Source organism: Enhydra lutris, unplaced genomic scaffold (genome assembly GCF_002288905.1).
Source record: "Enhydra lutris kenyoni isolate GAN:26980312 unplaced genomic scaffold, ASM228890v2 scaffoldscaffold21, whole genome shotgun sequence".
In the NCBI taxonomy this organism is placed as follows: Eukaryota; Metazoa; Chordata; class Mammalia; order Carnivora; family Mustelidae; genus Enhydra; species Enhydra lutris.
In genome coordinates this window covers 39,050,519-39,067,235 of record NW_019154105.1, presented here as the reverse complement: position 1 = coordinate 39,067,235, position 16,717 = coordinate 39,050,519, and the positions used below count along the sequence as shown (strand labels likewise).

Here is a 16,717-nt window from a genome sequence, read left to right as displayed (position 1 = left end):
GATGTTTTATGACATCATTTCCACATTAATCCCTTAAGTATCACGTTTATATTTTAAATTAAACAAATACGTTCACTGGAAAAGCCTATTTCTGGATAGAGAAGTATCATATAGTCAAATTCAAAGGTCACTTTTGCAAAAATCCTAAACAGATTAAATGTACAAGTGAGAAATATATTAGTAAATTATCATAAAAATTCAATGACAAATTTTTTTAAATTGAAAAAATAAAGATTGAAAATCATTTTGAAAATACTGTAGATATAGGAGAAATGCTTGTGGTTTATTACTATAATAAGGATTACATAAATTATAGGTGTAGGACAAACACTATAAAATATATAAAAATGAAAATAGTTCTATTAGAAAAATGGGATTAAAGGTAATGCTTACATTTAAAAGTCTTCATTTTTGTAATGTTTCTATAAAAGGAGTTATTTTGAATTAATGGATATAGATGTAGGTTTTACTGAATCAATTTAACCCAGTAAGTGATTAAACAAACTACTTTTCTAGGGTCATTTCTTAAATAAGTTATCTTACAGTGTAGCAAAATTGTCTTTTTTTTAATTAATTAATGAAAAATGAAGAAGGAAAGAGTTAAAAAAAAATACTGTTAAAAAAAAATACTGTTTTACCCCCTACAGAGGTAGAGTAAATGATACAGGCAAAGAGCCAATGAGGGAATGGGATAAAATCAAACTTATATTACACCTTTCATTTTAATCTTAATGAGAAATTAATAGCATACATGGACCTGACCATAAAACTTCAAAGTTAACACAAACACTAAGAAATCTGAAAACTATGAATTACTTTAATACACTACTTAGCAATTATTACTAGAAATTTCTTTTAGGTAGATACAAATAATTGATATTTGCACAATTTCTGTTCTAAGCCATTATATACATTGATCCTTTCAATTCTCAGATCAAAGATTTAAAAGATATAATTATCAAATTAGAAGACAAGCATTTATTATGTTCTATATTATATGTATTACCTAAAGCAGAGATCCAATACGGATAGAGCTCCTTAGTAAGAAGTGCATCGTCAATGTCAGAGAGAAAATTTTTCAACACGCCTGTCACATCTTCAAGCTGATGTTTTCCCGCTCTCAATTTAAAGCTTCTTGCATCTTTTTTGAAACTCTCCAGAAGTTCACTTATGTGCAAAGGATCACCATTCTTTTGATAGATATATTTGCATCCTAAACCTTTGTTTAAAAAAATTATATGAAAAAAGTTGAAAATCAAAATCCACTCTTAAACCTTAGAAATAGAAAAAAATTGTGTTGGGATATTGAGCAAGACAAAATCATTATCCAAGAGTTGATAGAAACACATGAGGGAAAGAGCCTCTCCTGCCCACTAATTTAGGTGTTTAAAATGTAAACCTGATGAACTACTGCAGCCTCATCCTCAGCTGTTAGCAAGCCCCTAGTTAGCCCTTCCCTCAGTTTTTCATGGTATCTGCAATTTTTTTTTTTTTTTTCTTAACCAATGGTGCGCTAGCTTCACTTTGTCTCCCAGAATTCAAGCTTGTCTCCAGCTTCACCAGTAAACAGACTCTCTGGTATAATTTTTTCTTAACCCTCTGCACTCGTATTTGTATATTAATTTCTTCCTGTTCCACATTTTTTTCTTCTTCTAGATGAAGAGCTGGGTCATATCCTTTGTTTTGCTTTGTTTTGTTTTTTTGAGGCAGGGGAGAGGCAGAGAGAGAGGAAGAGCGAGAATCTCAAACAGGCTCCACACTCAGCACAGAGCTCAGTGTGGGACTTGATCTCAGGTCCCTGAGATCATGACCTGAGCTGAAATCAAGAATCAGATGCTCAACCAATGGAGCCACGCAGGCGCCCTGAGGGTCATCTCCTTTACAAAGTTATTGGTTCATTAAGTGCCCCATGTAAACTAAAGGGGAGAGGTGTGGTTAGTAAGAGGAAGAGGAGTAAAGAGGAGTGATGGTAATGATGATAATGCAAAAAATAAATTAATTAATTAAATAAATTAAATGGTACCTTTGCCCCCCTCTCAGGTCTCTGGTTTCTCCTCCTTCCAAAACCCTGCTAAATTTCCTATATTTATTCTTCCTACCATCTCACCCTCACTCCTTTTCATCTTTGAGCCACAATCTTGCTTCTGTGCCCAATCCCCATGCAATTGGGACCACTTTCATCAAGAATACCAATGACATCCTATTTTCTATATGTTTTCCTGTTTTTATCCAATGAGAATCCCCTGCAGTATTTGACATTCAAATGAATCCATGCTAAAATTCTTTTAATTTCATGGCTTTTGTGACATTATGATCGCATATCTTCCCCCCTTTCCTCTATGATGACTCTTCCAGTCCTCTAGATATATTACCATCTAGCGTTTACTAAAGATTCCAGAAATTCATCAAGTCTCCTGTCTTCCTGACTCCCCCACAAAATTCTCAGGGTGAACCAAACTTTATCACTTCAACTACTACATATACATTTTCACCTGGGTTTTCATTTCTAAGATGTCAAACACACACACACACACACACACACACACACACAAAATTGTCATGGACAAATCAAAAAAATCTGAGGAATTAAGTCTCCTGTCCCATTTGCTAGGTCATCTACCAATCCCAGTATGTTCTTTATCTTGTTCCTGTATCTCAATACATGGAAGTGCCTTCTCCCCAGTCCTTTGTAAGTCAGAACTTTTCTTTCTCACTTACAATATTAAAGTGAAACAAAACAAATGTCACATACATTTTTCATCATAACCTTGTTCTCAAAACTGTCCCCTTTTCTTCATCTCATGTACTGTTATTTTTTGCATTCGATTCCTCACTACATTTTCACATGCCTATTTTTAGGCAACCCTCCAGTCCACCTCCACAGTGATAACAGCTTGATCTGAGATACAGGTCTGCTGGTGTAACCAACATACTTAAAAAATCTGTGTACCAAAAAAAAAAAAAAAAAAAAAAAAAAAATCTGTGTACCACCTTCCCACTCATGACTCTATACATGGGTGTACGACTATTCCTCCTTCTAGAAGTCCTATTCCCTTCTTCTTCTGAATAGCTCCTACTTTCTCTTAATCATGGTAGGCACCACATCTCACCCATGAAGCAATGACTACCCCTACTCCAGGTGAAATTCACCTCATACCAACCGCTGACTCTCTCTACTACAGAATTTTGTACGCTTGAGATGTAACTGCCTAGTTGTTTGCCTTTGATTCAAAGGTCTATAAATACTAGCAGGCAAGGGGCATGTCTTATTCTCTGTGTACAGTTAACCACACTGTGACTAGAACTTAGTAAGCATTCAATAAATGATTATTTAATGCAAGAATAAGCAACTTCTACAAAAACAAAAAAAAATGTGACTAAGTTTTTGAGATCTTGTGCTTCTAATTGAATTTCTAATAGTGAGTACTCAAATAAGTTAACTGAACGTGAATTTAAACAATTTTGTTTACATAAATTTCCCCGCAAAAAACTACTATAACTCATTAAAAAAAATTAAACTCTACAAATTTGACTGTGAACTTGGTCAAGATCAAACCTTGACACTGTGAGCATAAAAAATTGGTCTTCAGATTTTATTTATTTATTTTAAATATTTTATTAATTTGAGAGCCAGAGAGAGAGAGCCAGAGAGCACAAGCAGGGAAAAGAAGGCCCCTGATGCGGGGCTTGATTCCAGGATACCACGATCATGACCTGAGGTGACGGCAGAGCATTTAACAGACTGACCCATCCAGGCGCCCCTGGCCTTCAGATTTTAATATATAGGTCAGGAAGTTCAAAATAATTGCAGTTTTGTAAAAGCTCTGAATCAACCACCTGCATTCTATTAATCACGGGGCATTTTGTTAAGTGCATATAGTATCTTTCCTTCTATACATGCTGGTAACATTGTGATTTCCCCATGTTCTGATCATTAAAAACAAAACAAAACATAAAGAGTCTTTCGTTGGCTTTATTGCTTTAATATGCAAGTTAATGTACCTTATGCCAGTGTTACAAAGTAGTTTTAATGTATGAAATTTGGTTGGAAACAATCTAATGCTTAATGATTTTAAATTCAAAGAAACACCACAAACTTCTGATTTCCCTAGAGAAACAATAAATTGGATTCACTGGAGCTAGTGGAGTTATTTTAATCATTTCTCAGCTTAAGAAAGACCCTCTGCCATTATGAAACTAACATAATGTGAAAATTCCCAATGAGGTTATGCTCTTACTAAAACATAATATGTGTGTAATTCATTTATACCTACGAAATTCAAGTGCGCTAATAAGGAATGACTAATAAATAAAGACAATAACCTTCCTCCTCTCCCATTTTCAAATGAACGGATGATTACCACTGATAAGGAGAATACAGACATAATATTATAGGAAGGAACTTCATACAGTAATAGCCAAATAATGTGATTACATACATATTTATGGTAGATATATAATTCAAACATATATAATTCAAACACAGTGAATCTGAGTATCAATGATAGTTGTACTTGGATTACATGTGAAATAAGCAAAATACTTAAAATGGAATTCTCCCCAGAAGAAAATAGGTTAATATGCACACATTATAATTTCTAAAAATTGTTTTCTTCATAGCCTGTTATTTTTGACATTTTGCTCATATCAGCTTATTGTCAGTTCTCATACTGAAATCCATGATTCATGGCTTTGTCTTTAACTTTTTACTCTCACTGCTGTATTTCCAGCACCAAGATCAATGGCTGGCATACAGCAGACAATAAATAAGTAACAAACTAATAACACAGTATTTTACAGCAGCTCTCTCACTGATTATACCTTCTTTTCAAATTAAAAACACCCAAGGACACTTCTAATATTGAGAGAACAAAAATAAAAGTTAATTGCCTTCCAAAATATAAGATCAATCATTTTACTTTTCCACGTTTGTAATCTAAATCAATGACACTTATCTACAGATTAACAGGTAGAAAACATTTTTATATTAAAAATACAGTTAGGGGCACCTGGGTGGCTCAGTGGGTTAAGCCTCTGCCTTCAGCTCAGGTCATGATCTCAGGATCCTGGGATCCAGCCCACATCGGGCTTTCTGCTCAGCAGGGAGCCTGCTTCCTCCCTCTCTCTCTGCCTGCCTCTCTGTCTGCTTGTGATCTCTATCAAATAAATAAATAAAATCTTAAAAAATAAGTAAAATAAATAAAAAATAAAAATACAGTTAAACTTCTACCTTTTAGAGTATTAAGGAAATATGAAACGGAAAGAAGGAATTTGAGGAATTCAAAGTAACTTGACAATAAACATAAAAAATCAAATCATACTTTATTTTTTAGGTACATCTAAAATACTATCATAGCATATTAAATTAAAATGAAGCTAGACCATACATGATCAACCAGTTATCTTTTACTTGGAAGCTATTCATAAAAATGCCTGTTAAAATTAAGTCAAAACTATTATAATAACTACAATTCTTAATGTAAACACGTGAACAAGAGCATGCTGAATGAAATAAATGTACCCACACACTTGAATATATGGCACCAAAAGAATCCATTCTTTCACAATATTGTCCCACAGTTTACCACTTCCAAAGACATGATTATGAGGCAACACTTCACCTTCCCCTTCACTTTACTGAAAGCTTAAAACCTCTGAAAAAATATAGTCTTCAATCTATTTCTAAAATACATCTCACAGATTGTTTCAATATGGCATTTAAAATTTTTATGCACGTGAGAAAAAAAAATAGTAAAAGTACATTATGTAATTTGAATTTTATTGGGAGAAAGAATGGCATTTGGCTGAATAGTGACTACGTTTTTATTTTTCATGGATGTACTTACAAATATCAAGAGCCCTAGTGCAGTCCAATGGAAGTAACACTTAAAAACTCTAAGAATGATACTATGAGTTCTGTGGGTTGAATAAAAACTCTGTGATACTCACCATACTGTGTAACAAATGCTATACAGCTGTTCACAATAATGGGGACGTCATTTTTGCTGAGCTGCTGATCCTGTAGAGCATTGCCATCTGTACCTGCTGCTTTCTCAATTGCGGTATGCCAGACTGTGAAATCCAACTTGCTATGCCCATGGATGTATAATGTTCTGTAAAGTTTAAAAGCATTTCAAATTATAATTTGGGTGGGTTTTTTTTTAGGTTTTTTTTTTTTTATTCTTACTTCTAGACAGATGATCCTTAATACATATAAATGTGATCTTGTCTCATCCATGAGCAGAAAAACCCTCCGTCCACCACTAGCTCCCATTTGAACTCCCTTTTGCCTGTGTAGTCACATCTCTCCAGGAAGACAGGAAGTTCTCTGAATTCATCATCTCATCTCCCTTACATTTCCTGACCCCTTTTATTTTGTTTCTGAATATGTGAACTGAAACTACTCTGGCCAGCATCATGGGTGACTAGATTTTGTGGCTACATTTTTCAACATTTTTAGAACTGTCAATGATTTCATTTCTTACAAAAAAAAAAAGAAAATACATTCTTAAGAAAAAAAAAATACAATTTGTTCTGGTTTTTCCTCCTGTCTTTCTGGTCACTCGATTTCCACACAAGCTCACTTCCTCTTTTTGAACCTCAGTGCACTCGCATGAACTCCAAGGACTCTGCAGAGACATGTCATTCATTCAGGTCAGTGGCTTTGTCCCTCTCCTGGAGGTGATAACCACAAATCCCTATCTCCAGGTTATATATGTATCTCACAGATCAGATCTCCATGTGACTGAAAAGCCAGAGCATAAAGCAGTCAAGAGCCTGGAAAATCACCTCCCAAATTCAAATTTTCACTCTGACCTCAATTCCTTTGTGACCTGGGGCAAGTTATCAACCTTCTCTGGGCCACAGTTTCATCAGTGGCAAAATGAAGGTAATTTAATAGTACCTACCTCAACACTCAATGACTGTAACATTAATAACTAAGTAGTAAACCATACTATTAATTAATATTAATTTTTGGACACCCTCATCTTACTGTGCCACAACTATCTCAAAACTTTCTCTTTCTCATACCAAACGGGTACTAAAATTCTCTGCTTATCCCACCAGAAATTTAGGATTAATTTAAATTTTTTATCTCGCTTTCTCTTTTTTTTTTTTTTTTTTTTAAGAGACAGAGGGTGTGCATGCACACACCTAAGTTGGGGGGTTGGGAGAGAGAATGTTAAGCAGACTCCACAATCAGCTTGTCCAACACAGGGCTCAATCTCATAACCCTGAGCACCCAGGTGCCCCAGGATTAACTGATTTTAAATTGGTTCCTGTCCCCCCCCATCCCTATCACTGCCATACGAATTCTGCTGATTTTTGTTCCTGAATTTATTTACTCTGCTTCCTCTTCACTCCAGCATTGTTTGATTTCAGGTCTTCACACTGCTCCTTAAGGTCACTAAAATGCCTCCTAATAAACCTCCTTTCCCACTTCTCCACCTCTCGAATCTCCACTCCTTAGGGCTTCCAGCATGATCTAATATGCAAAACTAATCTCAAGACTGAGAAATGAAACTGATAGAAAGAAACAGAGAGACAAAATAATGAGACAGAGGAATATATTCCTAATGAAAGAACAAAACAAAATCTCAGAAAAACAACAAAACAGAAATAAGCAATCTGCCAGATAAAGAATTCAAAGTAATGGTCATACCACTAAACCATCTTTGCAAGAAATACTAAAGAGGATTCTTTGAGTGGAAAGACCAAAAGTGACAAAGACATAAAGGATCTGAGAAAATCTCCAAAAACAACAAAACACATACTAAAATGGCAATAAATAAATATCCATCAATAATTACTTTAAATGTAAATGGACTAAATGCTCTAATCCAAAGACATAGGGTGTCAGAATGGATAGAAAAACAAGACCCATCATTATGCTGTCTACAAGAGACTCATTTTAGACTTAAGGACACCTATAGGTTGAAAGTGAGGGGATGGGGTGTCTGGGGGGTTCACTCAGGTAAGCGTCTGCCTTCAGTTTGGGTCATGATCCCAGAGTCCTGGGATCAAGTCCCACATCAGGCTCCTTGCTCCGTGGGGAGCCTGCTTCTCCCTCTCCCTCTGCCTGCTGCTCCCCCTGCTTGTGCTCTGTCAAATAAATAAAAACAAACCTTAAAAAAAAAAAAAAAAGTGAGGGGCTGTAGAAACATTTATCACACAAATGGATGTCAAAAGAAAGCTGGAGTGGCAATACTTATATCTGACAAACTAGACTTTAAAAGAAAAGATGGTAAGAAGTGATAAAGAAGGGTACTATATCATAATAAAGGGGACAATCCAATAAGGAGATCCAACAACTGTAAATATTTATGCCCACAACATGGGAGCACCCAAATATATAAACGATCAATAACAAACATAGAGGAACTAATTGATAATGACACAATAATAGGGGACTTTAATACCCCACTTAATCAATAATCTAAACAGAAAATAAACAAGGAAACAATGGCTTTGAATGACAAGCTAGACCAGATGGACTCAAAGTAAGGATCATAATTATGTTTACTAAAATCTAAGGAAAAATGAACACAGGTGGAACTTCAATGAAGAGGTAGAAAATATAAAAAAGAATCAGGGCTGAAGAATATAATAACTGAAAGGAAGTTAGGAATCAACAGCAGATTAAAGGATGCAGATGAATGGGTGAGTGCAGAGGAATGGAAGACTTGAGAACAAAAATCACCCAAACAGAACAGCAAAAATAAAGGTAATTTAAAAAGTGAGCACAGCTTAAGAGACCAATGAGACAGCATCAAGTATTCAAATACTTGCATTACAGGAGTCCCAGAAGGAGAATAAAGAAAAAAAAAAAAAAAAGGGACAGAAAACCTATTTGAAGAAATAATGTCTGAATACTTCCCTAACCTGGTAAAGGAAACAGACCTCCAAGTTCAGGAACAGAAGAGTCCAATATAACATGAACCCAAAAAGACTCACACCAAGACATATTATAACTAGTGTCAGGAGTTAAATCAAGAATCTTAAAAGCACCAAGAGAAAACAACCCCTTACATACAAGGGAACCCCCTTAAGACTATCAGCTGATTTTATAACAGAAATTTTACCAAACGGAGTAACACGACATATTCAAAGTGCTGAAAGGAAAAAAAATTACAACCAAGAATACTCTACACCCAGCAATATTATCACTCCGAATTAAAGGAGAGGTAAGAAGCTTCTCAGATAAGGAAAAACTGAAGGCGTTCATCAAACCAGACTTAAAAGAAATGTTAATATAAAAAGAGAAGGCCATAACTGAAATTAAAAACTATGAAAGAAAAATATATCTTATTGGTAATGGTAAATATATATATAGTAAAGGAAGTGGGCCTAGCAACTTACAAAGCTAGAATGTAGATTACAGGACAAAAGTAGTAAAATCATCTAGGACTACACAATTAAAGGACACACACGATAATAATGGGTAAAATGTGATGTCAAAAGCATAAAAAGTGGTGGGGGGTAGGCAGTTAAAATGTAGTGCTTTGAACATAACCATTAACTTAAAGCAAATGACTGTACGTTAAGGATATTATATGTGAACCTCATGGAAACCAAAAACCAAATATCTATAAAATCTGCACCAAAAAAAAAAAAAAAAAAAAAAAAAGAAGAAGAAAAAGGAATACAAACTTAACACTAAGGACCAAATGTCACAAAATCATAAGGGAAGGGAGAAGAAGAAGAAAGGAACAGAAAAACTACAACAACAACAACAGAAAACAATCAACAAAATGGCAATATGTACATGTCTATCAATAACTACATCAAATGTAAATGAACTAAACGTTCCAATCAAAAGACAAAATGGGGGGGTGGATTTTCATAAAGACACACACACACATAGAGAGGGGGGGGGGGAGACATAAAGGAAGACACTGACAGTATATGTATATACATCTATGTATATACGTATATGTTTGAATGAAACATTACTCAGCCATAAAAAAGCCTAAAATCTTGCCATTTGTGACAACATGGATGGACAGAGATGGTATTATACTAAGTGACATATGTCAGAGAAAGACAAATAAATGATTTCACTTATATGTGGAATCTAAGAAACAAAAATAGATATTGACCCTTAGATACAGTGAGTAATATGGTGGTTGCCAGAGAGGAGGAGAGTGAAGGGAAAGGGAAAATTGGGGAAGGGTACAAACTAAGTAGAAAATAAGAGGTACAAACATCCAGTTAAAAATAGATGTGACATGAGGATAAAATGTACTGCACAGGAAATGTAAAATATGTAATAATCTTTTAAGGTGACAGATGGTAGACAGATTTATTATGGTGATTACTTCACTATCTATATGAATGTTGAATCACTACGTGTATGCCCAAAACTAACATTACATGTCAACTACACTTCAATTAAAAAAATTAAAAATGAATTTATAAATAAATAAATGCAAAGCCAATGGCATCATTTCCTAATCGTTTGCCTTCTCCAGCTCTGGAGTTTTCAATATTAAAATGCCTTAATGATCTGGCCCATATTTTCCCCTCCAACTCTGCCAGTCTCCTACATTAAAGACAACAGTTTAAAAAAAATCACATTTTATTGCAATAAGTATCTCCTGATCTTTGGCTGGCTACTCCAACTCTCCCCCAGGTATACTCCAGATAACCCTCCCTGCAACTCTATCCTTAATGTCCTATTCCTAATGTCCAGATGCTTAGTATGTGTGCCCCTCCTTAATTATGAATAGCTGATTTGCCCTCCATTATACCATCTGTTCTATGCATAAATGTTTGGCTGCTAGAACCCAAACTTGCATAGAGAGGTAAGGAAGAAAGCATTTTCATATGTCTAGTCATGAGCACTGTGTGTGGCATTTCGTGGTTCATAATAGTTTTAAAATCCTATCACTAGGTAGAAAAAATTTGGTTTGAAACATAAGTTAAAAGTAATCACTGCTGTATATTTATACCAAAGTAGAACTCTTTGATCTTGATTTCAAACTCTGAGCGGGCTACTTTGGATTCACCCTAAAGAGAAAGAAATGAGCTGCATGAACACTAGGTTGTTTTATTTTTTGTATTGTTTTGTTTTGTGTTGGGGGGGCCCTCATCTTACATTCCTGGTAATTCACTAGCCCTAACTTAAAAAGAAAATAAAAGTCCACCTTTCTTTCCTTCAATTTCTTTTCTATAAATGTTTCTCTAAGAAGATAAAGCTAACAGCACCTTACTAGACACACCGCTAACACTTCTGAACTTCCTAGGACGCCTACTTCCTCCTGGACATGCGTACTTGTAATCTTCATCTTTTGCTTTCTGACACATGTATCCCCTGTTCTTATTCTCCACTGCATCAGAGCAACCCTGACCTCCTGTTTCTGTAATTTTCTTTTTGAAGAAATCTGACACTTGTTGTAATAGTGCTGACATGCTCTAGCCTTTCCGTTTATGTCATATCATCAAAAGCCTCTATTGCTGGGTACAATTTGTCTAACTGAAACTATGTAACTCAGGTAACTTCTCTGAGAAATATCAAGCCCCCACATTATGTAGACAATCAAAATTAGGACTTGCTAAATTCAGGAGTTTAGGTAAAGGGAAAGTTTTAATTTTTGTTGATTCTTACATAATTTTTTAACTTGACACTTTAAATATATACAAAAAGTATTTGGTATCGCTTGCTTATAAACAAACAGGTACAGTGGGTATTTCAGCAAGCAGTGAAAGAAATCCAAAATGCAACAACCTTCCTGTAATACCAGTATAATTCTGCCGTGAACTGTGCACATTTCGAATTTTAAGTTTTCTTTCTAGTCAGAAGAAATCCCATGATGACAAGTTTAGCCGTCTCCTTGTGAACTAGTGAGGGATAGAACAAGTAATGACAAGTTAACTCCTGAGTCAATTTGTCAAACACTGAATCCTAAAATATGGCATCTAGTGAAATAGATGTGTGACATTTAATAGCCTCAGCTCAACAACTTTCTCTGTGATGCTTATCTAATCTCTGTGCCTGGAATAAAGTATCAAAAGATATTTTCAACACAAATGCTGGCTGACTTTTTGATTCCAAGTATTATCAAACAATGATTTTACATTTCTACATAAGAATTTCAAAGAAATATTTCATTTACATCTGGAAAATTTGAAAAGTTACTTTGAAGAACTCTAACTACAGAGAAATAAATTATTCTAATTATGCACTTCTCAAACATAAATTTTAAAGGGCATTTCAACGTCATATAACGAAACATTCTTATATCCTTATAATGAATCAAGACAGTTCGATAAGACCTAGAAACCAAGCCCCAGGACTTACAAAAACAATTTTCTCAAAATTGCAATATAATAACCACAAAGTGTAGATAGACTATCATACTTGAGCCCAGTCTACTGCCCAAAACCAGAATGTCTTCACAAATAAGATCAATAAATTTGACTGTATTAAAAAAAATACAATTACATAAAGAATGTTTTAAACACAACCAAAAATCTAACAGCACGCCCCACATATATGATTGAAAAAGGGACCATCTTATGCATTCACATAAAAATGAAAACATTGTCTTGTAGTGTAAGTCAGCATTTATTTGGCCATAACTATTTTGCTTTCATTTCTGAAAGATATATTTTTAATTTCTTTTTTAAGATTTTATTTATTTATTTGATAGAGATGACAAGCAGGCAGAGAGGTAGCAGAGAGAGGAGGAAGCAGGTTCCCCGCCAAGCAGAAAGCCCGATGTGGGGCTTGATCCCAGGACTCTGGGATCATGACCTGAGCGGAAGGCAGAGGCTTTAACCCACTGAGCCACCCAGGCGCCCCTGAAAGATATATTTTTGCTCAATTTAGTATTTTAGGTCAACAGCTGCTGGTTTCCTTATTTTGTGAGGGGTTTTTTTTTTGTTTTTGTTTTTGGTTTTTTGTTACTTGTTGTTTTGTTTGTTTTTCTCCAGCACTTGAGAGGATTTCAATATACTATCTTCTGGCTTGCACTGTTGGTGACAAGACATTCTCATCTTTGTCACCTATATTTAATGTCTTTTTTCTCTTGGTGCTTATTTTTTTTTTTTTTTCCCTCACAATGGTTTTCAGAAATTTGATTATCATATGCCTGGGGTTTGCTGATTTGGTACATATGTGGGTTAACAGTTTTTATCAATTTCATATAAATTTGCCCATAATTCTTCAAAGATTTTTTGACTTCTCTCTCCTCCTTCATTTTTGGATTCTAACTAATACTTATATGAGACTGCTTGATTGGCCCACTGGTCACTGAGGCTCTACTGATTTTATTTAGTCTTTTTCCTCTCCATGCTTGTGCTTTGGTAGCTATCAGCATGCTTTCAAGGTCATTGATCTTTCAAGGTCATTGATCTCTTTTTAATATAGAATCTACAATGGCATCAAGCTGATAGTGAAGTTTTCTTTACAGAGAATGTATTCCTCAGGTTTAGAAATTCCATTTGGTTCTTTTTTTAATTACCCATTTTTCCTCATTGTTCATGTTTTTTTCTACATCTTTGGATACATTTATAAAATTTAATAATTACTGTTTAGAATCTTTGCTAATTCAATTATCCTTCTCTTCTGGTTCTGTTCCTGTGAACTGACTTGTAGCTTTTCCACGACACTAGTAATTTCAATTATATGCTAGACATTATGAATGCAGAGTGTCAGGACTGCTGTTTTCTCTCAGAGTACTGGTGTTTATTTTGGCATCATTTGCCTGTTCGACCCCTGGCAACTAAATTACTTGTGGAGCACTGGGGTCCTTCGGAAGTCTGTTTTTAAGCTTAATAATGAGGTAAAAATAAATCTACCTTTACCCTAGGGCTAGTTTTGCCTTAAATCTATGGTGTTACCTTTTTGGGGTCTCTGCCAATGCGCTGTGTGTGTAATGAGGTCTCACCTTGCTGGATGAGGTGTGAATGCCCTCCAGTGCCCTCTGAGCTCTGGGAACTCTTCAGCTCATAATACCATGGAAGGTGTTTCTGCCTGACCTCTGGGAATCTCATCCAGCAAACATCCAGATCAGTACTGAGCCACATGTGAAAAGAAATGTCTATGAAGATTTCCAAAATTGTCTTCTACATATTTTCCTCTGTTCTAATACGCTCTCTGGAAAATTTTAGCTACTACAGATTCCCTAAACTCCCATTTCTACCTTTGCAATGTAGCAAAACCACCACATTCTGCTTCAATCTCCCCTATCTCTGGGCCAGGGACTGAAAAGTGCCTACAGGTAGAGAGACAAGGTGATCTCAAATCTTACTTCACTTGTTTCCCTTCTCTCCATAATCACAATCCTAGAATGCCTACTGTCCCAGAGTCTGAAAACAGGTTCATACATTTCGTCCAGCTTTCTAATTGTTTGAAATGGGAAGTCATGTACCATGCCAGTTATTTCTTCATGGTCAGAAATGGGGGTCTGGCACATTTTCTTTAGTCATTGTACCCATAAATCCCTTTTATTTTAATTTACAGAGATACAGTATTTTTCCCCACACCTTCAGATAAGAGTTTGCTGCATAAGAATGGAAGTTTAGCCAGAAGCAAACAAACAATTGTGAAGAAAATCTGCAGATACAGAGACTGTGTCACAAAAATAATGCAGAAAGAAATACTGTTCTAAATATCTTGTTTCCTCTGAAGCCAAAAGTTCAGTAAAAAGTGTCAAAGCACCTAACTCCCCAGGAAGGCAAAGGCTCCATTTTACAATCTCATCTCTGCACACTATTAGGCAATCACCTACAGGAATAGAAGAAACAGCCCTGTTTCAGTCTGCTTAAAACCTTTAATGGTGTTCCACTGGCTGCAGAATAAATCCAAATTCACAATTTAAACAGCAGCATTTTTTTTTTAAGTTTTAAAATATCTTTTTAAAAAAGACATCTTCTGGACCCTTGTAAAGAGCCTGCAATCCTTTCCAGAACAAGGCAAATTATTAATTACATTTAACTGATAATACTAATATGGTGTCAATCTATCTTTCCAGGGTCACTGGATCATGCTTCCTCCTCAGGAACTCAAGGTCAAGGCCAACTGGCACTGGCATTGTTCCCTGGCCATCCTATTCCTCTGAACCTCTGAACCTTGTTTCCACCTCCTGGGATACTTCAGTCTCTTAGCCCCCTCATTTTTTTCTACTGAAATCCTACCTAGAATTCCAGATCCAGTTAAATAGTCTTCTCTTTAAAAAAATACATACACACACATACATACATATAATTCTGCTCCCATTTATTGAGAAGCGATCTTCTCATTCTTTCGTATGTTTTTAGATAATATCACATTTACTTGTTCATAAGCTTACATTCTAGTATATGGATGGTGCTTTAAACTGAGTAAGAGGAACTTTGGAAGCAAATAATATATACTTTTAAATCTACTTTTGTGTTAAATAGTCATGCATTCCCTATATTATAATTCTATTTAACAAAAAAATTACTTCATAAGTTTGAATAGTCCCTTTCTTTTTGCAAAACCAGTAAGAGGTGGTGAGAGAGAAGAATCTCTTGTTTGTCTTGGCAACATTCAGATTAAACGATCTCTATGGATTAAATCATCAGAAAGTTACAAAAGCAGTCAAGCTGATATTGTGGGCGATCGGCTACTATTTAATTTGCAATTACATGCACAATTTAGAAACCACTTTAAGATAATTCACCCTCCGGAGTATTGCTAACATCTCAGCTGCTGCAAAATACAATTCAAGAGGGGGAGGAAAACCCATCATATGAAATAAATTGATATGAAATAAGAATCTTAAACTCAGGACTTAATCTCCCAAACTGAGAAAAGTAGTCTGTCCGATAACTGTGGAATGTACTGATGGAAGTGTTTACTCTCCAATGTTAGCTTCTTTTTGTCTGGAATTTGCAATCCCAGGCTTGGGAGCCATGAAGTACTTTATGCTTTACTATAGGTCAACCAATGAGTCCTAAAAAACAAACTCCCACTAAAAACAAACAAACAAAAATGCCACTCTTCTCTGTTTCTGATAACATATCTGAGTTATTCATACTGTATTCATTGCATCCAACAATCTTTCAGTAAAAGCTTAGTAACAGGTGTCTCTGACAAATGGGCATATAGCTACAGAAAGTGAAGGCTGTGAACAGAGCAGCTTATTCATCAGAAAAAGATACACAGAGTGTGCAGGCTAAAGTGCAGAAATAGTTTTCAAATTTTAAGAAAAGGATGCTTTCAACATTCCAGGTAGAGTGAATGAATATATAAGCTACTACCCAGGAAAATGCCTTCTGACCTCATGGTCCAGAACATTCACTAACAGTAGATATTCAAAAACATTATTTTTTTTCACATAAAGAAGTCCTAACTAATGCATAAAGAAAAGCAAAATCTAAGTCCCAATAATAGCACCAAATAGCATGCCAGAAACCCTTAAGTGTAATCAAGAAAGCTTTATTTTCTAAAATAATAATTTTTAAAGTATACAAAGAATACACATTAAAGCGACACCATCTGGAACACCTTCTGTTTAGAGCTTTTTAGAGGAAAAATGCTCGGTGTGTGCAAAATATTATTGCAATATTTTACTGTTTAAAGACAGTCATGCTATGCACCAACAGAAAATCACCAGGAAGATTAAAATCTGTATCTAAATAGTGACTATGGGGTACCTGGGTGGCTCAGTGGGTTAAAACCTCTGCCTTCAGCTCAGGTCATGGTCCCAGGGTCCTGGGATCGAGCCCCACGTCCGGCTCTCTGCTC

General features: G+C 35.3%; 1 protein-coding gene across 2 annotated transcripts in view; it reads right to left on the bottom strand.

The window, feature by feature from the left end:
- LOC111149134 (ArfGAP with RhoGAP domain, ankyrin repeat and PH domain 2) overlaps positions 1–16,717 on the bottom strand; it is a 185,229-nt gene that overhangs the window by 67,929 nt on the left and 100,583 nt on the right. For both annotated transcript variants that reach the window (XM_022506074.1, XM_022506073.1), the window contains 2 exons: positions 5,950–6,113; positions 1,007–1,219 (listed from right to left, as the gene is read on the bottom strand). In XM_022506074.1, coding sequence (XP_022361782.1) covers positions 1,007–1,219; positions 5,950–6,113 — 377 coding nt within the window. The remainder of the gene's footprint in view (positions 1–1,006; positions 1,220–5,949; positions 6,114–16,717) is intronic.